Source organism: Cydia strobilella, chromosome 7 (assembly GCF_947568885.1).
Source record: "Cydia strobilella chromosome 7, ilCydStro3.1, whole genome shotgun sequence".
NCBI lineage: Eukaryota > Metazoa > Arthropoda > Insecta > Lepidoptera > Tortricidae > Cydia > Cydia strobilella.
The window spans coordinates 1795974-1814651 of NC_086047.1; the positions used below are offsets into that span (position 1 = coordinate 1795974).

Here is an 18678-nt window from a genome sequence, read left to right on the forward strand (position 1 = left end):
AAAAAACCTATAAAGTAAAGTAAACTCGAATAGCCTTCTCGTGGTATTTTTTTTTATCTTGGCAGGCTTACTGTGGCATAGTTAGTGGTCTGATAAATATATAAAACGATAGTTATTTCGGTGAATGATAATTTACCGATGAATAAAAAATTTATATATCAACGAACCATTTCTATGCTAAAATTCATGTGTGTGTGTGTGTGTGTGTGTGTTTCAGCGGCAAACAGAAGCTTATGCCACCTCCATCTTGACGTCGAACATAAATTCCTAAACAAATGTTATATTTCAGACAGGAACCCTCACGGAAGACGGTCTAGACTTATACTCAGTGCTGCCACACCAGTCAGGAGAACGCTTCGGACGCACTGTGGTCGAAGTGACAGCGCTTCCACCCCGCAGTCCTCTCATACAAGCACTCGCTTCTTGCCACTCCCTCACTAGTATCCAGGTATACTATTTTCAATAAAACCTGTCTATAATAAACTACGCTCATAAACATAGCAATCCAAGCAATACAAAGGGGGCGCTGCCCCCTTCCGCTCCCTAATCAACATCCATATATTGTAAGTATTCAGTACTGCCTCATCAGTCTGGCGAACGTTTCCGCTGCACCATGGACGAAGTGACAGCGCTTCCGCCCCGCAGTCCTCTCATACAAGCACTCGCTTCTTGCCACTCCCTCACTAGTATCCGGGTATACTATTTTCAATAAAACCTGTCTATAATAAACTACGCTAACAAACAGCAATCCAAGCAATGCAAAGGGGGCGCTGCCCCCTTCCGCTCCCTAATCAACATCCAGATATTGTAGTGTAGTCAGTACTGCCTCATCAGTCAGGCGAACGTTTCGGCCGCACCGTGGTCGAAGTGACAGCGCTTCCGCCCCGCAGCCCTCTCAAATAAGCACTCGCTTCTTGCCACTCCCTTACTAGTATACAGGAATATTAGCTTCAATATTTACTATCTATTATAAACTATGCTAGTCAGGGGAGCATAGCAATGAAAATGGGGCGCTGCCCCCTACTCCTTCCTGATCAACATCCATGTATAAACTGCAGCGTACTTGGTGACGTCACCAGTTAAGCGAACGTTTGGGACGCACCGTGGTCGAAGTGACAGCGCTTCCGCCCCGCAGTCCTCTCATACAAGTACTCGCTTCTTGCCACTCCCTTACTAGTATCCAGGTACAGTATTTACACAATATACTAGGCTGAACTCGGTTCAGTCGGGGGACAGATATCGAGGCATAGGGGGCGCTGCTCCCTATCGCTCCCTGAGCACCTCATACAATACTGGCAACAAATACATAGATACTGGCAACAGTAGATACTAGTCTGTTCTGTGTAATCTACGAGTTGGGAAATGGTTAGCAACAATAGGGGCGCTGTCCCCTGTAACTCCCTCACTATATCCCTATCCAGGTATATACTGTCTTCAGTACATACTAGTATGTAATGTAAACGATGATGCTGCCCTCTGCCTCTTCCATTAGATAATTTCTACTGATAAAGGAAAACATATTTTAATTGAAATTATTATTGACTAACATATATTATAAACTAACATTATTCTGCCGGATGCATGATGACAGATGGGCCAAAATAGCCACTAGCTGGCATCCCCAGTGTAGTCGTGGCAGAGGCAGACCGAGAAAGAGATAGCGGGATGATTTGGATGCGTTCCAGCGGGATTGGCGGGATCTTGCTCAGCACAGGGAGGATTGGAAAGGAAGAGGAGGTCTTTGCCCGGCAGTGGGACACACACATAGGTTAATAAAAAAAATATGAACAACGGCATTGAACTTAGTTATTATTTTCAGGGACAGCTAAAGGGCGACCCGCTCGATCTCAAGATGTTTGAATTCACGCAGTGGGTGAGTACTTTTAGTTTTTACATAATAAGGGGTATTACTGCAATGTTCTGCCACCAGAGTGTAGCACTAGCCCCTTTGGTAAACAATAGAGTAACTTATACATTATGTGCCTTTAACAGGGACCGGACAATCCGTTCCGCGATAAAACCCTTTCAATGGGCGTCCCTTAAACACGGCTAACACATTGAAAGACTTTCCCTTTTGATTTGCAAGCCCATTCATACCCCTACCTTTGACTAACCCTTATCGAAAAGCTAACCAAAAATAAGGCTAGCCCTTAATAAGGGTTACCCTTATCTTTAAGCGCTTTTTATAAAGGTTTCCTTTTGCGTGAAAGAGACAGGATTTGTATATATCTACGCTAGTGTATGAAAAGGAAAGAAAATACGTGCCTAGTCAAAGAACGGCGCCGTCGCCGCCGACGATCGCTCGGATTCGAAGTAATGTATGCTTTCTGAACAAGGTAGACGACTTAAATTAGCACGCTTATATGCTAAAAGGGAAACCCTTTATAAGGCTAACCCTAATAAGCAATATGCAAGGTGTTGGTGAGCGGATGATAAGGGTTTTGTAAGGGTATTTGGGCTATCGGTTACACAAATGTGTGTACACAAATATAATGGTTTTTAAAAGCAAAATGAAGGGTTTCGTCTGGCAAAGGGTATGGTGAGTTAAGCCTTATGCAATACCCTTATAAAACCCGGATAAGGGATAGCGGGCCGGCGGCCTTTAATAGTTTTTTGACAAGTTTTTAAAGATAATAAAATATGACATTGATGCATCAAGGCGATAAATAATCATTATCTCAACAGGTGCTTGAGGAACCTGGCCCAGAAAACACACGCTATGACAACCTAACACCTGCAATCGTGAAACCCAAGTCCGCACAGAATGAACTACAAGACCTAGATAATTACGATCCTCTCACCATGGAGATGCCATATGAGGTAAACAACTAATTTATTTACCCCTTATTCCTTTATTTATTTACACCTTAGCCTCACGCTTAGGTCTGCTGGGTCAGCCGCTGAATACGCGGCAAAACTCAAGCACACTAAGTATAATGCCCTGGAACCAATGTACGAGTTTGTGCCGATTGCAGTGGAGACTGCGGGACCCTGGGGAATGGAGGCTAAAGCGTTTATTAAGGAACTTGGTCGTCGGCTTAGAGAGAGGTGCTGCGATCCACGCTCCGGGTCGTATCTGGTACAGGGGATTTCGTTGGCTATACAACGTGGAAACGCTGCTAGCGTGATGGGAACTTTTGGGCCCGATGCGATTCGGGGCGGTCCTTTAAAATGTCTTTGTAATAATTATTATCATAAGGGATATTGACGAAGCCTGTTGCGGATAGCTTTATTATTTATTTAGTAGAATATCAGGAACAATATAATTGACTTAAACTAACACGACTTTCACTCATAATTTTAACACTAACACGGGACTTAATCGCGTAAAAAATTACGTTTATTTATGGCCTGACGTTTCGAACGTGACGTTACGTTCGTGGTCACAGGCAGACTGGCGAGGAATTTGAAGTTTATATTTGAACGAAATATGTTTTATTCGGATGTTTGTTACCGTTATATCATGTTACAAATGCATTTCCGTTTTTAAATTACCATTTAATTACTTAAAATTATAAATAAAAAGTACAAAAATTTGCCCGCGAAAAGCTAGTGAGCGAAACGCTCGAAACGCCACGTGACGTCACGCGTTCGACAGATTACTGTCATTAGTAGCAAACGTCAGTTGGGCCGCCCAACGTGTGACGTCATCACGCTCTGTCGAATTCGCGCCAAAAATTATGAGCGTTTCAACCGCTCAAAAATTTTAAACATTTTAAATATTTTTTAATAAAATAATGTTCAGGTTTACAAAAGTGTTTTTATCATTTCCGGTGTTCCAACGATATAAATCATGAATCCAAAAATAAAAATAAGTTCATGCATGGAGCTAATTGTATCAACATCTTCTTGCTGCGCGGATTTTGCGAACTACCCGCACTATACAGTTTAATCTCAAGAGAAATGTAATCAAATTTTATTTTATTTTATTTTGTTACATGGAAAACCAACAGCGCTATACATATCCAAAAACTATAATAGAATTAAGAATAAGAATAAGAATAATTTTTATTGACAATAGAAAACAATTTGCAGACACATGGATACAGTGGATCCCAAACTAGCCTATGCCTGTGACTTGGGGTCCTAGAATGCAGTTGACATTAAAGAATATTACAACTATTTTATTTAAATTTGAATAATTAAAACTACAAAACTATACTACTATAAAAGGAAAAGTTAATTTAAGAAGAGATTAATTAAAATAAGAGGAAACTTACAGCTAATAACGACTAATAAATTAGAAAGCCAATTATAGGTTTTCACTTATAGAAACGGAATAAAATATAACAAGCTTATTGCCCAACTTAATTACACATGTACAAGTTCTTACAGCACAAGAACAGAGGATCGATATAAATATGATCGATTATTTAAAAAAATAAGTAGTAGAAAAGTAGAATAAATATCAACCTTACTACCCTTCAATAAGGTTGAATTCAAATTTAAGTTTCCTTCACTTGCAGTTGGGTCCGTTGCGTAGGTTTTACTTATATGTATAGTTTGACTTCATCAGGCGTGTAAGGGAAAATCAGCCTTAGTACTCGTCAATAAGGTCGAAACCCCTATTTATTCTTGACTTGCAGGTGGGTCTGCTGCGGAGGTTCCACTTCTCGTCGTCGCAGCAGTCGATGGGTGTCATCGCCCGAGTTTTGGGACAACCGCAGATGGTATACTTCGTCAAGGGGGCACCGGAAAAGGTACGTTTTTAAAATGCTTTTATTATATTTTAACTTGTTAAAGGTTGTCTGGAAGAGGACGCTTTTTTCGAGTAGACCGCCTGTTGTTACCTAGTCTTAAGCTTGTATCTCTTTGTGTTTTTTTTTTTACTTTATGGTGCACAATAAAGAATATTTACTTACTTACTTAACATTCACAGCATTCTCCATCCTGCCATTGAAAAAAGATGTCACAAAATGTCTATTTAATTTCCTCTCGTTTTAGTGTGATTTTTTTTTTCACTTGTATATGCGTTACGTAGTGGAATGTACAATTTTCATACAAATTTTTGAACCATTTTTTTTTATCATAAGGATTGCATATTTAGTGATTCTGACTTGAAAGAACCCAAAAACACCAGTATTTGTAAGAATCAGGTTTTCAATATTTATGTATGTAGGTGTTTTAGAAAACGCCCTAAAAGCTTGTTTGAAACTCAAGAAACTTTTTTCAAGTTTTAATTTTACCTGAATGAATGAAATGGGGTCGGCCGGTCGAAATATTTAGCAGATGGCACCAGAATAGCTTGCCCTGTCAATCCCTAAAATTTTTTTTTTATGCCCTGGATGCTAGCGCTTTAAGCCAAATCTCATAGAAAAAGGGGCAAGCTATGATGGCGCCATCTCTGCAAACCTTTGATAGTTGCCAACCCCATTGCAAAATGTTTGTCCAGGTGGCCGGCATGTGCAGCCCGGAGTCTCTCCCCGAGAACTTCAGCTCGGTCCTGCACGAGTACACGTCCAACGGGTTCCGCGTGATCGGCCTCGCGCACCGCAAGCTGGACCGCAAGATGAAGTGGGTGGACGCGCAGCGCGTCAAGCGGGAGGGCCTCGAGTGCGACATGACGTTCCTCGGCTTCCTCGTCATGCAGAACAGCCTCAAGCCGGAGACCACGCAGGTCATCAAGGAGCTGCACGAGGCCGACATCAAGCAGGTCATGGTCACAGGTAGGTCACGACCAGGCGTGACTCACTCCGCGATTTCGCCGCGTCGCTACAAGTACACGCGGCCCACACCAATGTTGGTGTTTAGCCATAGTAGTTGCCGCGCACCGCTACGGAACGGACGCCTGATCGCGCTTGCGCCACCCAGCGGTCATATCTGTCGTAATAGACGCGTTTCGTTAGAGAGTGAACCTTTTGTACCTTATAGCGATTTAAACTAACACGATTTTCACTCATAATCCTCGAGTGTCCGCGGCGGTAGTTCGTCGTGCGCCGCGGACACTCGTGTCTGAGGATGGATTCCCAAAGAATCCGAAACATGTCGCCAAAAGCGACTAAAAATAATAGTGTGTAAAAAAGCGTACTGATAAATATTTTGAAATATGTCTCACGATAGTTTAAGTGCGATCATAATTTTAAAACTAACACGGGATATGATCGACTTTTGTACCTTATTATTTATTTTGTGGCACGACGCCATTTTGAAAAAATACATAAACACTGTTACTTGCTGTTAGCGCTAGTGCCTCGCGCTCCAATCGCTATAAGAGCTACGCTACTTGGTTTTATACTATGTAGTGATTATTCTCGTGCCGCCCGTACATTACAATGTGCAGTGTGTGTATAATTTCAGATTTCATTGAAATAAACAAGGTTGCATTTTTTTTTCCGCGTTCAATATTGAAATCCATTTTCAAACCAATAAAGAATACAACTATGTTTAAATTTCTTTAACTATAATTTTGTATGGTCGGCGACACGAAGCATTGACTTAAAATTAACTTTTCTTAAAAGCGGACGGCAAAGTCGACGTTGCCGGTTGAAAAGGTTAGGTCGCGAAGTGCGTTGTTTATGGTCAGTCAAAAAATTAAAAAGTTAAAAACATTGCAGTCTCGATTTCGGGACTGCAATATTGCATACAAATTCCATTATTTGTCGAGTTCCAAACTTTTTAAAAGTTGAAGTGGCCATATCAAATGCAGGCATAGGTCCATTAATCAGCCAAACATGTGATCAGTACTTATTATTATAATGTTGGTACCGCGACTATTTAGGTGTCTCAAATAGGTTTGCGTATTTTCAGCAGAAAAATACACTTCTATTTTTAATTAAAAAAATAAAACTTTTTCTGTGAAAATATATACATAAGAACGTTGCTTCTGTAAAATATTTCAATTATATTTGTATTTATTGCGCCATTTTTAAAAAAAGCACTATATATGACTCGGCTGGAAAGCTACTTGCTGGCTTCGGATTCGTTTTAAACGGACTCCCAAGGTCGTCCGTTTAAAACGAATCCTCAGCCAGCAAGTAGCTACTTCCGAACCTCGACAATAATGTACTATTTGTTGCAGGTGACAACATAATGACAGCAATGTCCGTGGCAAGAGGGTGCTTTATGGTGCAGCCGCACAAAAAGTTGGTGCTCATCACAGTCGGCCATCAGCAGACGGACGACACGCGACCGCCGCTTTGTATGGAAGTGAGTCTGTCAATGTGTGAGCTATCCCAAGTAGCACAGATAGCTGTATAGCAGCCGAATAATGGAGTACGAATACGCTGTTGCCTACGTATTCAAGCCTTTTGATATGCCTAAACCACCTCGGCCGATTCTCTTGGAGCTTATAGGCGACGTCTCCACGGCTGTGTTCGTTTCGAACAATATCAACCCAGCCGGGCTAGCACATGATTGGCACGAGAGTATCTCGTCGCGACATAGACTACCCGTCCCTCTTTAATTTATACAGTTAGTAAAAGACGGGTAGTCTATCTCGCGGCGAGATACTGTCGCGCCAGTCATGTACTCGGCCTACTGGAAACGCCTACTGGACTGGACATCCACCTCAGCATCTTCATTTCTGCCACATGGATGGCTTGGACATGTCGCTGTCTCTGAGCTATGATAGTATAGCAGGAGTATTCATTGGTACAGCCGCACCAAAAGTTGATGCTCATCACGGTCGGCCATCAGCAGAGCAGACGGACGACACGCGACCGCCGCTGTGTATGGAAGTAAGTCTGTCAATGTGTTATGATAGTATAACAGGAGTATTCATTGGTGCAGCCGCATCAAAAGTTGGTGTTCATCACAGTCGGCCATCAGCAGACTGATGACACGCGACCGCCGCTGTGTATGGAAGTAAGTCTGTCAATGTGTTATGATAGTATAACAGGAGTATTCATTGGTGCAGCCGCATCAAAAGTTGGTGTTCATCACAGTCGGCCATCAGCAGACTGATGACACGCGACCGCCGCTGTGTATGGAAGTGAGTCTGTCAATGTGTTATGATAGTATACCAGGAGTATTCATTGGTACAGCCGCACCAAAAGTTGGTGCTCATCACAGTCGGCCATCAGCAGACTGATGACACGCGACCGCCGCTGTGTATGGAAGTGAGTCTGTCAATGTGTTATGATAGTATACCAGGAGTATTCATTGGTACAGCTGCACCAAAAGTTGGTGCTCATCACGGTCGGCCTTCAGCAGACTGATGATACGCGACCACCGATGTGTATGATAAATTTAGAAGCCACTTTCGCAGTCTACATTTAAATATATCAGTGGATGTTGCATCTCTGACCGCTGCGGGTTAGTTCGTTGCTAATGTAATATTGCAAATTGCTAACGTGTATAATATTAATATACGAGTAGGCAGGTTTTGAGAGAATATACGTTCTTATTCTATCACACTTCACTACCTACTCCCATCACCTGCTCGAACTCGAAACAATATAACAAAATCACTCTTATTTGACTAATATCACAACTGTTTATGTTTACCAGGTGGTGGGGGAAGGCGGGCCTCCGAAGCTCGCTAGCGACATCTACGTGCTGGCGTTGGAAGGCAAGACGTGGTCCGTCATCCGAAATTACTATCCGGAGATGATGTCCACTGTACTTAATAGAGGTAAGTGATTTTTAGGCTCTAGTTTTTGCAGCTTCGTATATTGACTTAACCTACAAAAATGTAATTAGGTTAACGAAATAATAAAATACCCTATTTCGTTTTAGTTTGTTTAATTATAATATTTCAGTTTTTTTTTATTATTATTTATTTATTGATAATGGGAAACAAACAGCGAAAGATGACATATAGATAATTACACTTAAATACATACATGAGCCAAAACAGTTTCCACTACTGAAATTCAGTTTGTTTATTTACGTTTCACGTCCGTTATTGTAGGACCAATGCCGAAATCGCCAAAAAAATTGGCTGTGCCATAGAAATCAGCGGCATCACATCAACCGGAATGTATGAAACAAACAATTTTTTTTTTCGCGATTTCGGCATTGGTTCTATAATAAAAGTTTATCATCATCATCATAACTTAAGAGCTTTGCTCTTGTCGGTGGAGTAATTGCCAATCCTTTCTTTCCTGAGCCAGTCTTTTGATTTGCTCGTACGATGCATTCTCTTTTACTTGGCTCAGATATGTGATTCTAGGCTTTCCACTGCCTCTCGTCTTTCCAATTTTGCCTTCCAGGATGTTTAGGAAAAAGCTGTCGTTTCGTATTAGGTGTCCTAACATCTTTCCTCTCCTATTCCTTATGCAATTTAATAAGCGTCGCCTTTCTCCTACCATATTCAAAACCTCTTCATTCGTCTTTCTTTCAGTCCAACTAATCCTTTCCATCCTCCGACAACACCACATTTCGAAAGCTTCCAACCTTTTTCTGTCTTTTTGTCTCAGTGTCCACGTCTCACTCAAAAGTTTATCAGGATGACCTATAAAGTACGCAGAGTATGGCTGGTGGTTAAGATTTCACCCTGTATACTTCTGCACAGGCATAGTGTTCGGGCGCTTCGGTCCCGACCAGAAGACGCAACTGATAACGGCGCTGCAGGGCGAGGGCCGCGTGGTGGGCATGTGCGGGGACGGCGCCAACGACTGCGGCGCGCTCAAGGCCGCGCACGTCGGGATCTCTCTGTCTGAAGCCGACGCCTCAGGTGACTATTGTAGTCCTTATGTGGTTGTGATAAGACTCACTAATGGTCATAGTGTTCGGTCCAACGACTGCGGCGCGCTCAAGGCCGCGCACGTCGGGATCTCTCTGTCTGAAGCCGACGCCTCAGGTGACTATTGTAGTCCTTATGTGGTTGTGATAAGACTCACTAATGGTCATAGTGTTCGGCCCAACGACTGCGGCGCGCTCAAGGCCGCGCACGTCGGGATCTCTCTGTCTGAAGCCGACGCCTCAGGTGACTATTGTAGTCCTTATGTGGTTGTGATAAGACTCACTAATGGTCATAGTGTTCGGCCCAACGACTGCGGCGCGCTCAAGGCCGCGCACGTCGGGATCTCTCTGTCTGAAGCCGACGCCTCAGGTGACTATTGTAGTCCTTATGTGGTTGTGATAAGACTCACTAATGGTCATAGTGTTCGGCCCAACGACTGCGGCGCGCTCAAGGCCGCGCACGTCGGGATCTCTCTGTCTGAAGCCGACGCCTCAGGTGACTATTGTAGTCCTTATGTGGTTGTGATAAGACTCACTAATGGTCATAGTGTTCGGCCCAACGACTGCGGCGCGCTCAAGGCCGCGCACGTCGGGATCTCTCTGTCTGAAGCCGACGCCTCAGGTGACTATTGTAGTCCTTATGTGGTTGTGATAAGACTCACTAATGGTCATAGTGTTCGGCCCAACGACTGCGGCGCGCTCAAGGCCGCGCACGTCGGGATCTCTCTGTCTGAAGCCGACGCCTCAGGTGACTATTGTAGTCCTTATGTGGTTGTGATAAGACTCACTAATGGTCATAGTGTTCGGCCCAACGACTGCGGCGCGCTCAAGGCCGCGCACGTCGGGATCTCTCTGTCTGAAGCCGACGCCTCAGGTGACTATTGTAGTCCTTATGTGGTTGTGATAAGACTCACTAATGGTCATAGTGTTCGGCCCAACGACTGCGGCGCGCTCAAGGCCGCGCACGTCGGGATCTCTCTGTCTGAAGCCGACGCCTCAGGTGACTATTGTAGTCCTTATGTGGTTGTGATAAGACTCACTAATGGTCATAGTGTTCGGCCCAACGACTGCAGCGCGCTCAAGGCCGCGCACGTCGGGATCTCTCTGTCTGAAGCCGACGCCTCAGGTGACTATTGTAGTCCTTATGTGGCTGTGATAAGACTCACTAATGGTCATAGTGTTCGGCCCAACGACTGCGGCGCGCTCAAGGCCGCGCACGTCGGGATCTCTCTGTCTGAAGCCGACGCCTCAGGTGACTATTGTAGTCCTTATGTGGCTGTGATAAGACTCACTAATGGTCATAGTGTTCGGCCCAACGACTGCGGCGCGCTCAAGGCCGCGCACGTCGGGATCTCTCTGTCTGAAGCCGACGCCTCAGGTGACTATTGTAGTCCTTATGTGGTTGTGATAAGACTCACTAATGGTCATAGTGTTCGGCCCAACGACTGCGGCGCGCTCAAGGCCGCGCACGTCGGGATCTGTCTGTCTGAAGCCGACGCCTCAGGTGACTATTGTAGTCCTTATGTGGTTGTGATAAGACTCACTAATGGTCATAGTGTTCGGCCCAACGACTGCGGCGCGCTCAAGGCCGCGCACGTCGGGATCTCTCTGTCTGAAGCCGACGCCTCAGGTGACTATTGTAGTCCTTATGTGGCTGTGATAAGACTCACTAATGGTCATAGTGTTCGGCCCAACGACTGCGGCGCGCTCAAGGCCGCGCACGTCGGGATCTCTCTGTCTGAAGCCGACGCCTCAGGTGACTATTGTAGTCCTTATGTGGTTGTGATAAGACTCACTAATGGTCATAGTGTTCGGCCCAACGACTGCGGCGCGCTCAAGGCCGCGCACGTCGGGATCTCTCTGTCTGAAGCCGACGCCTCAGGTGACTATTGTAGTCCTTATGTGGCTGTGATAAGACTCACTAATGGTCATAGTGTTCGGCCCAACGACTGCGGCGCGCTCAAGGCCGCGCACGTCGGGATCTCTCTGTCTGAAGCCGACGCCTCAGGTGACTATTGTAGTCCTTATGTGGTTGTGATAAGACTCACTAATGGTCATAGTGTTCGGCCCAACGACTGCGGCGCGCTCAAGGCCGCGCACGTCGGGATCTCTCTGTCTGAAGCCGACGCCTTAGGTGACTATTGTAGTCCTTATGTGGTTGTGATAAGACTCACTAATGGTCATAGTGTTCGGCCCAACGACTGCGGCGCGCTCAAGGCCGCGCACGTCGGGATCTCTCTGTCTGAAGCCGACGCCTCAGGTGACTATTGTAGTCCTTATGTGGTTGTGATAAGACTCACTAATGGTCATAGTGTTCGGCCCAACGACTGCGGCGCGCTCAAGGCCGCGCACGTCGGGATCTCTCTGTCTGAAGCCGACGCCTCAGGTGACTATTGTAGTCCTTATGTGGTTGTGATAAGACTCACTAATGGTCATAGTGTTCGGCCCAACGACTGCGGCGCGCTCAAGGCCGCGCACGTCGGGATCTCTCTGTCTGAAGCCGACGCCTCAGGTGACTATTGTAGTCCTTATGTGGCTGTGATAAGACTCACTAATGGTCATAGTGTTCGGCCCAACGACTGCGGCGCGCTCAAGGCCGCGCACGTCGGGATCTCTCTGTCTGAAGCCGACGCCTCAGGTGACTATTGTAGTCCTTATGTGGTTGTGATAAGACTCACTAATGGTCATAGTGTTCGGCCCAACGACTGCGGCGCGCTCAAGGCCGCGCACGTCGGGATCTCTCTGTCTGAAGCCGACGCCTCAGGTGACTATTGTAGTCCTTATGTGGTTGTGATAAGACTCACTAATGGTCATAGTGTTCGGCCCAACAACTGCGGCGCGCTCAAGGCCGCACACGTCGGGATCTCTCTGTCTGAAGCCGACGCCTCAGGTGACTATTGTAGTCCTTATGTGGCTGTGATAAGACTCACTAATGGTCATAGTGTTCGGCCCAACGACTGCGGCGCGCTCAAGGCCGCGCACGTCGGGATCTCTCTGTCTGAAGCCGACGCCTCAGGTGACTATTGTAGTCCTTATGTGGTTGTGATAAGACTCACTAATGGTCATAGTGTTCGGCCCAACGACTGCGGCGCGCTCAAGGCCGCGCACGTCGGGATCTCTCTGTCTGAAGCCGACGCCTCAGGTGACTATTGTAGTCCTTATGTGGTTGTGATAAGACTCACTAATGGTCATAGTGTTCGGCCCAACAACTGCGGCGCGCTCAAGGCCGCGCACGTCGGGATCTCTCTGTCTGAAGCCGACGCCTCAGGTGACTATTGTAGTCCTTATGTGGCTGTGATAAGACTCACTAATGGTCATAGTGTTCGGCCCAACGACTGCGGCGCGCTCAAGGCCGCGCACGTCGGGATCTCTCTGTCTGAAGCCGACGCCTCAGGTGACTATTGTAGTCCTTATGTGGTTGTGATAAGACTCACTAATGGTCATAGTGTTCGGCCCAACGACTGCGGCGCGCTCAAGGCCGCGCACGTCGGGATCTCTCTGTCTGAAGCCGACGCCTCAGGTGACTATTGTAGTCCTTATGTGGTTGTGATAAGACTCACTAATGGTCATAGTGTTCGGCCCAACGACTGCGGCGCGCTCAAGGCCGCACACGTCGGGATCTCTCTGTCTGAAGCCGACGCCTCAGGTGACTATTGTAGTCCTTATGTGGCTGTGATAAGACTCACTAATGGTCATAGTGTTCGGCCCAACGACTGCGGCGCGCTCAAGGCCGCGCACGTCGGGATCTCTCTGTCTGAAGCCGACGCCTCAGGTGACTATTGTAGTCCTTATGTGGTTGTGATAAGACTCACTAATGGTCATAGTGTTCGGCCCAACGACTGCGGCGCGCTCAAGGCCGCGCACGTCGGGATCTCTCTGTCTGAAGCCGACGCCTCAGGTGACTATTGTAGTCCTTATGTGGTTGTGATAAGACTCACTAATGGTCATAGTGTTCGGCCGAACGACTGCGGCGCGCTCAAGGCCGCGCACGTCGGGATCTCTCTGTCTGAAGCCGACGCCTCAGGTGACTATTGTAGTCCTTATGTGGTTGTGATAAGACTCACTAATGGTCATAGTGTTCGGTCCAACGACTGCGGCGCGCTCAAGGCCGCGCACGTCGGGATCTCTCTGTCTGAAGCCGACGCCTCAGGTGACTATTGTAGTCCTTATGTGGCTGTGATAAGACTCACTAATGGTCATAGTGTTCGGCCCAACAACTGCGGCGCGCTCAAGGCCGCGCACGTCGGGATCTCTCTGTCTGAAGCCGACGCCTCAGGTGACTATTGTAGTCCTTATGTGGCTGTGATAAGACTCAATAATGGTCATAGTGTTCGGCCGCGCTCGTCGGAATCTCTGTCTGAAGCCGACGCCTCAGGTACATACTGAAGTGACTATTATAGCCCTTATGTGGTTGTGATAAGACTCACTAATGGTCATAGTATCAGTTACCTCGCACATCTTAGGTGGAAACGCAGCCTTATGATTTTACTTTACATCTTTCTGTTTCAGTGGCGGCTCCCTTCACATCTCAAGAGCAGAACATTCGTTGCGTCAAGTTACTAGCGCTCGAAGGCAGATGCGCGCTCAGTACTAGCTTCGCGATCTTCAAATACATGGCTCTCTATTCGCTCATTCAGTTCTTCTCTATTCTTATATTATATAACGTAAGTATCCATTCGAATTTTAATCTTGAAACTAAGAGAACAACGTCCATATTCCAACCGCAAGAGCATAACATTCGTTGCGTCCAGTTACTAGCGCTCAAAGGCGCTCGAGCTCAGCACTAGCTTCGCGATTTTCAAATACATGGCTCTCTATTCGCTCATACAGTTCTTCTCTATTATCATATTATATAACGTAAGTATCCATTCGAATTTTAATCTTCACACTAAGATAACAAAGTCCATATTTAAATCGCAAAAGCAAAACATTCGTTGTGTCAAGTTACTAGCGCTCGATGGCAGATGCGCGCTCAGTACTAGCTTCGCGATCTTCAAATACATTGCTCTCTATTCGCTCAGTACTAGCTTAGTGACCTTAAAATATAAGTATCCATTCGATTTTTTACATTAACACAAAGAGAATAAAGTCTATATCCAAATCGCAAGAGCAGAACATTCGTTGCGTCAAGTTACTAGCGCTCGAAGGCAGATGCGCGCTCAGTACTAGCTTCGCGATCTTCAAATACATGGCTCTCTATTCCCTCGTACAGTTCTTCTTTCTTCTCTATTCTCATATTATATAACGTAAAAATCCATTCGTATTTTTGCCGTAATACAAATAGTAGATTGTACAACAAGGGCATAAAGCGATGCATTGTTATTCGAGGCAATTTATTGCAATATAGTCGAGGATAAAAATGGACATCTATGCTTGAGTTATACACTGCTTTTCACTTCGATTGCGAGTGAAAATATACATACAAAACTATCCAATAGTTTTTGATAAATTACCGTATTTACCGTATTTGCACCAACTCTTTGTCATCGTTAAAGAGTACGCTAAATTGTATTGTATGGAAAGTTTCATAGTAAACCGCCGCGGCGGTCGGTCAAGTGCGGATGGTGCAACTGGCACTAATTAAAGAAAATTGTACTCGGTCGTGTCGGGGGCGCGGGGCAGGGCTGGCAGATTGTATGGGAGATTTTGGCCTTTATTGCTAAGTGAATAAGGATCGTAACAGTATGTACGTGTTTCAGTACTTCTCTATCCTGGGCAACTACCAGTTCCTGTACATCGACCTGGTGCTGACGACGCTGCTGGCGCTGTCGCTCGGCCGCGCGGCGCCGGGGCCCGTGCTGGCGCCGCGCTCGCCGCCCGTCTCCCTAGTCGCCGCCTCCAGCATCCTGCCTCTAGTGGCACAGGTACATTATCAACCGTATTGCGAACACATAAGGTCCACCGATGGTCAGTGAGTGTTAGTACCTCCTGGGCAACTGCCAGTTCCTCTACACCGACCTGAACTTCGTCTTATCTAGCATATTGCCGCACCACATCTCCCGACTCCTATGTGACATTGAGATTTACTTTCAAGTACGTATTACCATAGAGTAACTTATACTAGAGCGGTACTGTCATAGTAAATTTTGTAACCCCAGTAAATTCACTGCCATCTGTCGACACACTTTAAAACTAAAAATGAAGATTTATAAAAATACGATAGAATGTATTGAAATATAGATAAATGATTTTTTTTATTTGCATTAATTATTTTTATGATTTTGACTCATGTTCTTTCACTGATATGCGTTAAATTAGTTAAATAACAAACGAAACCGTCAACGCCATCTATACGACTGTAGGCCAAAACTAGTAGCGCCCTCTGAACGAGAATCAAATTTTCTTGATTGTCGAGGCACGTTTTTTCCTTAGACCGTATCCATCTATTACCGAGTTATATCTATATTATATAATACATTCTATCGTATTTTTATAAATCTTCATTTTTAATTTTAAAGTGTGTCGACAGATGGCAGTGAATTTACTGGGGTTACAAAATTTACTATGACAGTACCGCTCTAGTATAAGTTACTCTATGCACATGGCAACAATTTAGTTTTTTTTTTTTTAGTTCCATTTTATTTAATTTCTACTATTTTATGTCGCACTATACTAATGCACAGCCGTATTTATTTAATAATTATTTTTATTTAGGTGGCGCTGGTGCTCCTCCTTCAACTCGCCGCTCTGTACTTGTTGCGAGCACAGGACTGGTGAGTACTACTAACCAAAATATCTCATTAACCCTTTTCTTGACAAATCAAATAAAAACGTGATAGAACAAAAATTTGTGCTCAACCAAAATAGTAGATACAAGTGTCTTAATTGCGAAGGCAGAATTCCAAGCTCCGCGTAGGGCCCAAGGCCCGAAGCGTTCAGAAGACACAACAATAGTACAGTGATATATTTATCAGAGCGCGCAAAGATAAGATAAGATAATTATTTATTTGCTTAAACATGGTAATTTTAAGTTCACATAATCATTATAAGCAGTATCACATGTTTAGCCAATGGCAGCATGCAAATATTGATCTTAAAATTAAGCTATATACATTATTTACATTAACAATAAACTATTTACATGACATTGATTTTCCATTGTAGCTATTATTTAAATTGAATATACATTCATTATTTTTAGATATTATAATTGTCTTACAAAACTACACATATTTCATATAATTTTCAAATTTAATATTTATGGTCATTTATTTATTTATTAACATTATTCGTCCAGAAATTCTTTGATTGTGTAAAAACATTTATTTACTAGCCATTTCTTCAATTTTGTCATAAATAATGGGTCTTTCAATTTCCACAGTTCTTCTGGTATCTTATTATATACCGTGATGCTCATGCCGTAACAGTTATTTCTAAATAAAGCGGTTGAGCATGTTGGCATTAGTAATTTGTTCTCGTCTCTTTGTCTAAGTCGTTGATTGCATTTTACTGTTGCAAAGCTTACAGTGTACCTGTATGTGAGCGCGCCAAACGCGCTCTAAATGTCGGGCTTCTCCCGACCATTTACAGTGTATGTGCTGCCTTGTATGTGCGCAGATTGCGTCTGATAGAGCAAAAAAAATGTATCTTGTAATATACGTTGCCAAGTAAAGGGTACAAATATACATGCATTTTACATAATACAGATGAAACAATTTCCGTGTACTCAGGTTCCACCAAGTGGAAGGCAACTCAGAACTGGAAGTGGTCCTCTGCTGGGAAAACACTGTGATTTTCATCGTGTCCTCGTTCCAGTACTTAGTCATGGCGTGCGTCTACGCCAAGGGCTGGCCCTTCCGGGAGCCATTCTGTGCCAATTGTAAGTAGCTTTGTAATAAAGTGATTTTCTGTTACACCTCACTTATCGAGACAAGCAAAGCACCCTCTCTTTTGCACTTTTGTATGCAAATGAAAGAAACAAAATAAGGTGGGTACATTTTCTCCTGAACGTTGACAGCCATGTAAACCTATCCCATGAGTCTTGGTTACTGGTTTGTTTTCTTAGATTTCTTGGTTGTCTCGATAAATGAGATATAGTCCAAGTGGTATAGGAACACGCAAGCTTGGGTGTTGCGAAAGTCGACGCTCTTACAACTGAGCTAGGTAGCGTTTTTCATTATGACTAACGAAATTTCAATCTCATCTATTTGAACTGAAATATTCTACTGAAGCACTATAATATTCCTAAATCGGAAATTGCCTGCCTTGCGTTACTAAACGGCCTCGCTTCGTTCTCCCGTTTGTATCACAATCGACCGGAAATTCTCTATTTCGTCACCTTTGCAATTATTTACTATTTCTAGTTCTTAAATTTTTTTAGATTACATGGTGCTGACTCTAGTCACGCAGTCGGTGTTCGTGGTTCTGCTGCTGTTCTGTCCGTGGCAGGAGCTGGCCGACCTCATGGAGGTGAAGGCGTTCAAGGTATGCACTAAACTAATTTAAAACTGAAATGAATGTGGGAAAATATTATTTGATTTTAAAAAGGCGTTTGACACTGTTTCTCGTCCATTTTGATTCAAAAGATTGATACCGTAAGGGTTAGGGGTATACTTTAGAATCATCGAGAGGCTACCTATATAAAATAACTCAAAAAAATGTGATTTGGTAGCCGTATTAGGCACGAGTCGCAAATTCCTTTCGGAGTGCCCCAGGGTAGCGTTTTTGGTCCTTCCTTATTTCTAGCGATAATTTATGTTTTTAATAACATTATGTAAGTGTCATCCTACAAAAATGCTGAATGAGGACCTTTGACCTGATAAACGTTAATCATAAAATTTTGTTAAATTTTTGATACAGTGGGAAGCTCAGGAGGAGAACATTTTCCGCATCTACCTGCTGCTGGTGCCGGCGCTGCATCTCATCCTGGCTATCGCCATTGAGGTGAGTTTTCTTTTTAAACTATAAGCGTGGGCACATTTTTGGGCATGTACAGTCAGCTGCAGATATAGTGCCCCCCCCCCCCCCCCCCCCCTGCATACAAACAGTCTAATCAGGGGGATCAATTATCTCTGAGGTAGACTGTACAACGTGGTGGCTCACTAATGCTTGTGG

At 44.5% G+C, this 18678-nt stretch overlaps 1 protein-coding gene across 1 annotated transcript in view; it reads left to right on the top strand.

The window, feature by feature from the left end:
• LOC134742890 (polyamine-transporting ATPase 13A3-like) overlaps window positions 1-18678 on the top strand; it is a 37911-nt gene that overhangs the window by 16726 nt on the left and 2507 nt on the right. The window contains exons 9-22 of the mRNA XM_063676079.1: window positions 290-448; window positions 1820-1873; window positions 2686-2820; window positions 4587-4700; window positions 5393-5666; window positions 7019-7146; window positions 8449-8572; window positions 9455-9616; window positions 14134-14288; window positions 15324-15488; window positions 16279-16337; window positions 17295-17443; window positions 17945-18048; window positions 18424-18507. Of these exons, the coding sequence (XP_063532149.1) occupies window positions 290-448; window positions 1820-1873; window positions 2686-2820; window positions 4587-4700; window positions 5393-5666; window positions 7019-7146; window positions 8449-8572; window positions 9455-9616; window positions 14134-14288; window positions 15324-15488; window positions 16279-16337; window positions 17295-17443; window positions 17945-18048; window positions 18424-18507 (1866 nt within the window). The remainder of the gene's footprint in view (window positions 1-289; window positions 449-1819; window positions 1874-2685; window positions 2821-4586; window positions 4701-5392; window positions 5667-7018; window positions 7147-8448; window positions 8573-9454; window positions 9617-14133; window positions 14289-15323; window positions 15489-16278; window positions 16338-17294; window positions 17444-17944; window positions 18049-18423; window positions 18508-18678) is intronic.